Source organism: Microcaecilia unicolor, chromosome 11 (genome assembly GCF_901765095.1).
Source record: "Microcaecilia unicolor chromosome 11, aMicUni1.1, whole genome shotgun sequence".
In the NCBI taxonomy this organism is placed as follows: domain Eukaryota; kingdom Metazoa; phylum Chordata; class Amphibia; order Gymnophiona; family Siphonopidae; genus Microcaecilia; species Microcaecilia unicolor.
Window position 1 is genome coordinate 83,298,715 of NC_044041.1, and position 10,985 is coordinate 83,309,699.

The 10,985-nt window shown below is 44.5% G+C and overlaps 1 protein-coding gene across 4 annotated transcripts in view; it reads left to right on the plus strand.

Moving 5' to 3' along the window:
- CREB3L3 (cAMP responsive element binding protein 3 like 3) overlaps positions 1-10,454 on the plus strand; it is a 35,931-nt gene extending 25,477 nt beyond the window's left edge. For all 4 annotated transcript variants that reach the window (XM_030218541.1, XM_030218542.1, XM_030218543.1 and 1 more), the window contains exon 10: positions 7,031-10,454. In XM_030218541.1, the coding sequence (XP_030074401.1) occupies positions 7,031-7,368 (338 nt within the window). In that variant the 3' untranslated portion in view covers positions 7,369-10,454. The remainder of the gene's footprint in view (positions 1-7,030) is intronic.
- The last annotated feature ends 531 nt before the right edge of the window (positions 10,455-10,985 follow it).

Sequence of the window (10,985 nt, forward strand, 5' to 3'; positions counted from 1 at the left end):
AATGGACGTCTGAGAGCGGAGCTCCCGCTGCCCCGCAAGAAATCTGCTAATAAACTCGAGCGAACAGCGGCAAACGAAGCCCAGCGGGTCTGAATACCCCCTCCTTCAGCCAGCAATCGTGTTAATATGAATCAGAAAGCGACGGGGATAGACCTAGCGCGATTTGCTTACCCGAACGGAGACGGTGCGCCAAGCTCCAAGATGGCGGCGGCCCGCGAAGAGCAAGAAAACCAAGAGGAGAGGAATCAGCGCCGAGGCGAAGGATCGCCTGAGCGCCCTGCTCTGGAAGAGGCAGATGGAGAGATCGCTCCAGCGCTAAAAAACTGGCTGCAAGAAATCAGCTCAAACCTGAAAGCGTTACGTACAGAAGTGGCCACGCTTGGAGCTGACCTTAGAGGTGAAATTAGGGAGCTCGGGACGCGCTTGGAGGAAACAGAAAACCAGGTGGAAGGCCATAGTGAAGCTCTGGGTCAGATGGAACAACATATTACAGGACTGCATACAGAGCAACAACAGCTATGGGCCAAGGTTGAAGACCTAGAAAATAGAGGCTGACGGAACAACCTGCGCTTTCGTGGGCTACCGGAGACGCCCACATATCAAGATAGCACAACGGTGATCCAAAAGATGGTGGCCGAATTGATGGCAGCGAACAACACGGCTATTGAGGCAGAGGCAGTCCAGATTGAAAGGGCCCATAGAGTGCTGGGCCCGAGCCGCAATAACACATCAAAAGATATAATAGCCTGCTTTACGAGTTTTAAACTTAAAGAACAAATCTTAAAAGCAGCACGTCAAGTCCCAGAATTTAAATGGGACTCATATAGAATTGAAATCTACCAAGATGTGGCAGCAGCGACGTTAAAAAGAAGAAATGAACTGAAACCCTTTACAAGAAGACTGCGTGACCTAAACATACAGTACAGATGGCGGTATCCCTTTGCCTTGGCATTTTATAAAGATGGCAAGCTGCACCAAATAAGATCACTAGAGGAGGCCAGAACAATTTGCCCAGAACTAGAAGTGGAAGCGGACTTGGTTGCTCCCAACGGGGATAAGAGAAATACCACGCAGTCTGCACCAACAAAATGGAAAAGAGCGGGAAAAGGTCCACGGAGACTTCAGCGACAACAATCTGCTGCTAAAATTACATGATGCCATGGGACGAGAAGACCCAGAACCAATAGAAGGTGAAAAGCTGCTAGACACCAAAGTAGCGATTCGGGACCAAGACGAAAGACATGTTTAAGTAATGTTAGTTTGCTTATGTTACGTTAACTGCTATTCAAGGGGTATGCGGTAAATGTTTGGTGAGTCACTTTCTCTTTACTTGGGTGCCTGTTGATATTGAGAGACACCCAACTTACAAAGGTGGGGGGAAGGGTGGGAATTGGGAGGGGGAGGGAAGAAGGGAGGGGAACAAAGATGACACAATACATGAGACATATCATGCTTATCAGGGTAGAGATACACTGCAGAGGCGAAGAATGACATCTCGAGATAATTATGGCTGATATAATATGGCTATCATTAAATGTAAAGGGGCTAAACATACCCAGAAAGCGACAATTATTATTTAGGGAACTTTGCCGCCTACAAGTGGATGTGGCTTTGATCCAGGAAACCCACCTTAAACCCAGATACGAGAGACTCTGCACGCATAGACAATACCCTCATATATATTTCGCCTCTTCCCATGCGAACACAAAAAGTAAGGGGGTCTTGATAGCACTAAGCAATTCCAAGCCCTGGGTGGTACGGAAAGTAATACGGGACAAAGATGGGCGATATTTGATTGTGAACCTGCAGCTAGCTGGACAAGCTTATACGATATTAAACATTTATGGTCCCAATGCCAATCAGGAGCAATTTTTCTTGGAGCTTGACCGACAAATCACACAACACATTGAGGGATCCCTATTAGTAGGAGGAGACTTTAACATTACCTTGCATCCCCATTTAGACAACTCCACAATAGGAGTCACATATGGCCAACAGGGTAGACGCCAACTTAAAGAATTACTCACAAGGTGGCAGTTAATAGACTTGTGGCGTAGGGAAAATCCCTCAACACGTAGCTATACATTTTACTCTTCAGTGCATCATAGCTTTTCCCGGATAGACATGTGGCTGGGAGACGTAATGATATCGAGTATGGGGGCCACATCCCAAATACTACCACGTACATGGTCAGATCACTCCCCAGTGCTGCTACGACTCGCAAACATGGGGATGCCAAGGAAAGAGCGCACATGGAATCTAGATGACACACTATTAGTGAGCCCAGACAACCTAATCTCCATTGAACAATATATTAAAGAATATCTCACTTATAATGACAATGGGGAGGTATCCCCGGCCACACTCTGGGAGGGACTTAAGGCAGTGTTGCGGGGCCAACTGATTGCGCTGCGCTCACACTGTTGGAAAAAGAGAACTGCGGAGGAACAGAAATTGCGGGAGGAGCTGTTGCGAGTGGAGGGGGAGATGCAACAAGGGGATACGCAACCCAGTTCAACATTGCTGAGACGGGCACAGGAGATAAGACACCAGATCCTAGACTTGGAATTGGCAGACTTGACTATACAATTACAAAGAGTGGGTCAAACACATTTTGAATTTGACAATAAGCCCAGTCGGTTATTAGCATATAAATTAAAACAAAGAGCTGTTAGGAATGGAGTAGGAAGCTTAAAAGATGAACAAGGTGAGCTCCATACAGATCTGGAGTCAATAAAGTCCATATTTAGATCCTTTTATCAACAACTATATACCCCAGAGACGGCCCCAGATCAGGAAAATATAGAGGAGTTTCTGGCGGGAATTGAGCTCCCTCAATTATCTGAGGAGGCTCAGCAAATATTATCGAAGCCCATCACGTTAGAGGAGGTCAAGTCCACCATTAAAACACTGGCTCCCCACAAGGCGCCGGGCCCTGATGGATATACAAACCGATTTTATAAAATCTTCGGAGGGTTGCTGGCCCCCATTTTGGTGAGAGTCTTCAACTCCATAGATACGACCACGGGGTTGCCGCCAACTTGGGATCTTGCTACTATAACTGTGATCCCCAAAGCAGGCAAGGACCCGCAGAAATGTGGGTCATACAGGCCCATATCCCTATTGGGTGTGGACTACAAAATATTTACTAAAATCCTGGCCACTAGATTACAAAAATATCTCCCGAACTTAGTCCATGAAGATCAGGCAGGGTTTGTGGAAGGTCGGCAAACTTTTGACAATGTCAGGAGAGCCATTTTTATGGTCCAGAATGCACAAATTCATAATACCACCCTGTGCATCTTATCTCTGGATGCCGAAAAAGCGTTTGACAGGGTGAGCTGGCCCTTTTTATTTGAAGTATTAAGGCAAATAGGCATTGGAGGGCGGTTTGGGTCCTGGTTACATACAATATACAAATCCCCAAAAGCGGCTGTGCAGGTTAATGGCCATCTTTCTCAAGCGTTCCAGCTGAACAGGGGCACCAGACAGGGCTGTGCGCTATCCCCGCTTTTATTCGCTCTAGTAATGGAACCACTGGCTATTCAAATTAGAACCCAGAGAGAGATCAGAGGCCCAAGATGGGGAGGAATAGAGACTAAAGTTCTTATGTTCGCTGATGATATATTGCTCACGTTGGTGGAGCCCCTGGTCTCCTTCCCAAAAATAAATGAAGTTATACAAAAATATGGGGAAGTATCAGGGTTTAAAATCAACTTTGACAAATCTGAAGCATTAGACGTGGGGATCCCTGATGTACAGTTGACACGGCTCCAACAGCAATTTCACTACAGGTGGGCGACCAAATACATTCGCTACTTAGGGATCAATATTCCACGTAAAATAGAAGAAATTTTCAAATACAACTTCCCAGACAAAGTGCGAGACCTTTTTGTGGAAATGGAGCGATGGGAGGGCTTGACTCTGTCATGGATGGGAAGAATCAGTGCAATAAAAATGATAGTTCTCCCCAAACTTTTATATCTTTTTATGGCGCTACCAATTAATCTCCCAAAGGGCTTTCTGAGGAATTTGCAGAGAAAGGCATTTGCGTTCATTTGGAAAAAAAAACCCCCGAGAGTGCGAAGAGAGGTGCTATATCAACCACGTAAGCGGGGCGGGATGGGGGTCCCATCTTTTAAGACCTATTATCAGGCGGCGCATTTAAAAATAATAGCTGCGTGGCAGCAGAACCCGGTAAAGATAGGCATTAAAATGGAACAAAGATGGGTAGACCCCATACCCTTGAGAGTGGTCCCATGGCTACCGACACAACAATTAGATGAAGTAATTAAGAGAAGCCCCCCCGTGCTACGGTGGCCTCTTATGACCTGGAGACAGATACGGAAACAGCATTTCCCAGAAAGGACATACTTTACGCACATGTTTCTCAGATTTGCTCCGCAGTTTGGGCCGGGTCAATTAGACGGGGCATACCTAGAATGGGAAGAGCGAGGCTTGTGTGAACTGGGACAAATGTGGGAACAAGGGGTAGCGACCTCATACACAGAATTATGCCGAGAACATGGACTTTCCCCCCTGCAAGCTTTCCAATTTTACCAAGTTCGTGACTTTATAAAGAGGAGAGTGGCAGAAGAGCTTAGTCTGACAGAGACAATATTGGAGAAAAGTCTGACAAAAGGGGGTAGTAAAGGGGGGATAACTAGAATTTATGGGGCCCTCTTATCTAGGGAGAACCCAATAGAACACTACACTACAAAGTGGGAAATAGTAATGGGTTCCACCTATGACCCCTCTCAATGGGCACAGGCCTTTCGGTCACTATTAAGGGTATCAGTCTCAAGTACCCTGATAGAAAACGGGCACAAGATGCTATATTGGTGGTACTACACTCCCCATCGATTAGCTACAATGTATAAAAAGGGCACTGGCAACTGTTGGAGGCAATGTGAGATAAAAGGGGATATGTTTCACGTGTGGTGGGCCTGTAGCCACGCTCAAAAGTTTTGGATGGAGGTGATAGGCTTCCTATGTGAAGTGACGAGCCAGACTTATCCCATGAAGGTGGAGAGCTGTCTGCTTCACTTTAAACCCACAGGGATTAAAAAAATCACTCATAGCTTTGCCACTCAGCTATTTGTGGCAGGCAAACTCATCATTGCCTCAGCCTGGAAGAAGCCCATGATTCCGGGGATACACATAGTCCGGGAAAAATTAGATAGAATACAACTGATGTCAAAACTTACTGCTATGAGGAACGGTCGGATTATACATTACCACAAAATCTGGGACCCGTATATTAAATGGAAAGCAACCTCTGCACTATAAAACCTGTTACACACACAATTATATAGGGGGTGGGAAGGCTTAAGAGGAGGGGAATATAGTTAACCTAAATAGAGGGGTATAATTGTTTAGCTGAAGTTGTTAGATAATGTTTGAAAGTATTATGCTACTACGTGAAGACATGTATCTACAGAATCAAAATATAGATATGTATTGTGTTTCAAAATGTTAAAATTATAAATAAATGCTTAAAAAAAAAAAAAAGAAAGGATTACCAGTAATTTGGTATTGGAAGAGCGAAGTACTCCAGTTGCTTTTCTGCCATGATTTCCCAAAATCTGAAAAGCTTTGAGCACTCGTCATCTTTTCATAAGTATGCCAGCTGTGCTCTGCCTGTCATGTGTAAAATAATGCACATGGGTCTGTCCGTCAGAAGGAGCAGGGTGACTTTTTCACCCCTTAGCAGTGACCCGCAATGTCACATGATCTATATAAAAGGCTCCAGAGACATGATGAGGGGCTGGCGCTCTGGTTTGGCAGCCCCTTTGCTCCAGGACTTGTATTATTATTCAAGGACTTGAATGGCATCTCTATCATTGTCAGATTTTGCAGCTACCCTTTGTGCCCTGTCTAAATCAAAGAGATGAAAAGGCAGCTTTCTAATAAATTCAGAAATATAAATGTCACAGCTCTACTTGCCTCCAGCACTCATTCCCTTCAAGCCCTTTTCCCTGACCCTTTGCCTGAGGACAAGGGGTAGACGTTTTAGCTCTGGGGGTTAGTTGAGGTACGTCACTTCTGTTAGTGTTAAATTGTTGTGATATTATGAGGTATATGAAGCACTCTACAGATGCACTCAAGAGACAGTCCCTGCTCAATGCAACTTGCAGTCTAGTGGAGACAGACCACACACAGAAGTGTTTGGAGAGAGACAGGGATAAGGTTGAAAATCTATAAGGTAATAGAGTTTAATTAAAGATAAAGACTATTTTACCCAACTGGGCAGATGTGTGAGAAACTGAAACCGTGTCCCCCCCTCCCAAAAGCTTCATAAGAAAGTTAGAAATGGGGTAGGCAACTGATGGGTAGGGTGTGAGGAGGGAACAGATTAGGCTTTCAAAGGCTGTCTCCAGTGATCTAACAATTGGCTGTACATCAGAAGCCTACTCCTCCTACTCCCCCTTTCCTCAGATGTACATCAGAAGACACCTGTAGTAAGCTTGGAAAACCGTGACTTGAATCTGCACAAACAAAATTTAAAATGACAAGTAGAGCATGCAACAGTCCTTTGTCAAGAGTGACAGAGCTGTCAACTGTCATAGCCCAACTGATGAACTGCTGTTTCTTCTGTATTCATTAGCACTGGGTTCTTGACAGTGGTCATTTCTCGTCTCTGAGAGATAAAAAGGAGTTTTCCTTGGCAGGGGGAAGAGTGATGAAATGTTAAGACATTGTGAGAAAGTGAAATACTCAAACTATGAGTAATGGGCAACTGGATTTACAGATTAAATCCCTTGACAACCCTAAACATGGTATGGTGGGAGATGGGGGAGGAGGGTAACCTCCAAAAAGTGGCAGTTACAACCCAAATCATATTGCTGGGCAGATCAAATGGGCTATTTTGATCTTTATCTGTTGTTATGTACTATGTTGCTATGTCACAATGGCAATAAATGTTGTAATTACGATGAAACCAGCACTTTGGTCTGTGAGAATCTCCATTTATTTCTTCTTTTCTTGCTCCTCCATTACATACCCTTTCTAACCTCTTCACTGCCTATAGTTTTTTCCAGATCTCTCCATGATGTTGCCTCCTCCAGAGTCTTCCATACCCTGGGAAATGAAAAAGAGGAGATTCAAAAGGATCCACTGTTGACTGAATACTCTGGGGAGGGGCCAAACAACAAGGTTGGAACCCTTAGGAAGTACCTGGCGAGTCCCATTTCCTCAAGAGCCACGCCAAATGAGACTCTGAGCAATAGAACACATGAGCACACAGCAGATAATCCATCAGACCTGGAAAGGGTCAATCATGATGACCCCATTGCTGGCCATGCCATGGCATCTGTGAGCTGGACAGATTCCAACCAGGTGATCCTGGATCAAGGGGGTGAACTGTGACCCTTGGGAAGCTTTCCCTATGTTGTGTGAGAGGCTGAGTGAGGACATGTGCTGCAGCTCTGTGCGTGACCCGTGTTATCGTCTGTGGCGTGCCAGTATGTGGGCAGTGACAGTTATGGATCTGGGGACGCCCTTTGTAATCTCTTCCTGCAGGCTAGATTTCAGTGGACTGCAGCCCCCTAGGTGGTGATGTGTGGGAGACCCCTCTTGTACCACTTCATGTACAATAACAGTCCATACTTGACAAACAGTATTTGAAGCCAATGGAGACTGAAGAATAGTCTTGAAAAGGTGACTGTTGGCTAGTCCTGAGCGCAATACAACTAGATTTTTCAGGCAGTTTGATGAAAGATCATCATATAAACAGAAAAACAGTAAGAGAAAAGTGAAAATCTATGCTTCTGGGGTGGGTTGGGGCTATGAGCTGGAAGGATGTTCTTGGGGCAGTCACATGCTACAGCTGTCAGCCAGGTGAGCCTAAGACATCCCCTTCTGAGTTAAACACCAGTGCGCCTCTCTTTACCAGGACTAGGGTTATGTATTCACAGTATGAGATTTCTCCATCAGATCAAAGCTGTATACAGCTTAAGAGAACTATCCAGGATAGGAAGGATCATTTCCATTTATTTAGTCTTATATCCCATATTATCCAAATCAAGTTTGGTTCTATGTGGCTTACAGTGTAACAGAATCAGTTAACATGGTTTACATTATAGTAAGGAACTGCAATCAACAGGTTTGCAACGTAACAAAGGACTTACTAAGATACTGAATCAAATTGAAAACTGTAATCATCAGGGTTCCAGAGTAACAGGGAACTTATTATGACAACAAATCTATTATGTAGCAGTTGCATTGTAAGAGAGAGGCTACAGTCAACAGGTTAACAGCAAATATTAAGAGCTATTATAGTCAAAGAGTCCATGGTGTAATAGAGATCATACTGAATACTAGAGTAGCTGCATGTTATTATGGAGGGCAAGATTCAGGATCTAGTAAACAGGGAGGTGTTGAGACAGTCAAAGAGTGGGCAGGAGCCGTCGAGTTGTGTGCTCCGTCTTCAGAGGCTTACCCTGTGTCGGTAAGAAATTTTGTGAAGAGGTATGATTTTAGCATTTTGCAAAATGTAAGGTAGTCTGTTATTCTTCTGATGTTTGTGGAGAGGGTGTTCCAGGCCTGGGTTGCAAGGTAGGAGAACCTTGTGTCGTGAAGAGATTTATATATTACTTCTTTACAGTTTAGGAAGTGGAATAAAAGGTAGTATTGAGTGTCCATCAGGGCATTTCTGAGTGGGAGATTGATCAATATGATCATGTAGGTGGGGGGATTAGTCTCTGGAGGATTGTAAAGACAAGTGTTCAGATCTTGAAGCTTATTGTGGCCTTTATGGGGAACAAATGGAGTGTTTGCAGTAGGAGAGAGGCTCTTTGATAGTAGGGAGACCTGAATTTCAAGCCGGCAGCCGTGTTTTGGATAGTTTGTAGTTTTTTCAGCCTCAAATCTTTGCAACCTGTGTATAAACCTACAGTAGTCCTGTTGGGTCAATATCAGAGTTTGAACTAGGAGGCGAAAGGTTGTGATCAGGAAGAGGTTTTTGATTCTTCTCTGCTTCCAGAGTGTTCTGAAGTCTTTCTTTGTGACCGAGGTTATTTGGTCTTCAAGTGTCAGGTTTTGGTCTAGACTAGAGTGACTCCCCGGATTTTAAGATTGCTTTCTAGTGGGAAGCTTGTTTGGTCAATTGTAAAAGTGTGGTAGGGGGTAGGACGGAAGGTGCTAGATACAACTAAGAACTTGGTTTTCTCTCTGTTTAGCTTTAACCTGAAGGTAGAATCTGGATCCTGTCTGTGATATCAGGTCACCCAAGAAAGGTATGTATATTGTCACATAGATGTGTGATTTCAGTGCTAATGCTTATAGTTTGCTGCCAAGTGGTGCCATCATGATATTGAATAGAGTTGGGGACAGTGGAAAACTTTGTGGTACACCACAGCCTAGGATCCAGGGGGTTGAGATGTTATGTGCTGATTTGGCTTGGTACGATCTGTGTTTGAGGAAACTGGTGAACCATCTGAGTACAGGGCCTCCAAGGCCGATGTAGTCCAGTAGTTTGAGGAGTGTATCATGGTCAACTACATCAAAAGCACTTAACATGTCGACCTGGAGTATCAGTACTTTCTTTCTTTCCTTCACTTGCCTCGGCTTTGATGTTATTGACCAGTGATAGAACAGATTCTGTGCTGTGTTGTGGACTGAAACCTGACTGGGAGGAGTGGAGAATAAGTGATGAGATAGGTAGTCCATTGTTTGTTTGGTGACTATCCCTTCTATGACTTTGACTAGGAGTGAGATTGACTCCACCGGTCCGTAATTAGTTACGTTGTCCTCTGGCTGAGTTGTTTTTTAGGATTGGAGTAAGCATTTTGTTTTCCTTGGTCTCCAGGAAATGACCTTCTCATAATGAGTAGGAACTAGTTAGGTGCATCTCTCATGAGCGGGGTGGGGAAAGCATCCAGTATGCAGTGAGATTTCTTATACTTTCTGAGAGAGGTTTGGACTTCAGAGGTTGATAGTATTGTGAAGGAGGTCCAAGTTCTGTCATCTCGAGCAGCCTCACTTTGTGGCGTCCTGTAGACTAGATAGCTCTCTAGCAGATGAATGGTCATTAGAAGGCCTGATCTAATTTTGGTCACTTTCGGTTCAAAATATTTGGCTAGGTCCACGGCTTTGGGGGGGGGGGGGGGGTGGTCATCGTTTGTGGCTACCACGGCTTGAGTGTTGAGGAGGTTGTTTATTAGGTTGTAAAGTTTCTTGATGTTGGGGCAGCCTGATCCTATGTATGTGTTGTAGAACTTCGGTTTTGCTTGTTTGATGATGTGCTTGTAATACTTTATTGTTTGTCTCCATATATCTTTGTTTTCTGTTGTGCTCTCTTTAATCCACTTTCTTTCTAGTTGTCTGCAATGTCTTTTGGTGGTCAACAGTTCTCCATAATGACCAGGGCTATATACAGCCATCATCAGAAAACGGGAGAAGTAGTTTATCAGAACTAAGGCTGTAAGCAGAACAGGGGTTATTACAGAAGGAAACTCGACACCCACATTAAGGACAGTGCATACCAGGTCAGGGGAGGGTTAGACAGTACAGTTGTGCTCACAGGATTAGTCATGTAGGAGGTGGGCTCTGCTTTTTTCACTGGGTCTAGCATCAGGGTGTGTCTACCAGCTCAGTCCCAACTACTGGAGATATCCCACTGCTGAACCCCAGGTGATGGGTGCTGCCCTTAGGAACATGACTGCTCTACTGGGAGTGTTGATATACTGTATTGCTCAGGGCATGCTTCATGCACTGGTTGTGATCAGGGCAAAATAAATAGCCCAAAACCTTCTGTATAATTTGATTGCCCGGGGTGCTTTAATTGCCTCTCTGTGTAACAATGGAACTGAATGTTTCCTGTTTTCTAGATGCTTGGCAGTCACATGTACCTCCTTAGGGCCCACAGAGGGACTCTTTTACATTAGTGAATTTTTCAACGGCACAAAATGAATTGTATAGCTAATTGTTCCTGGATAACTGCTTTCCTATGTACTTCCCTCCCTTGGCTCGGTTCACATCTCTTG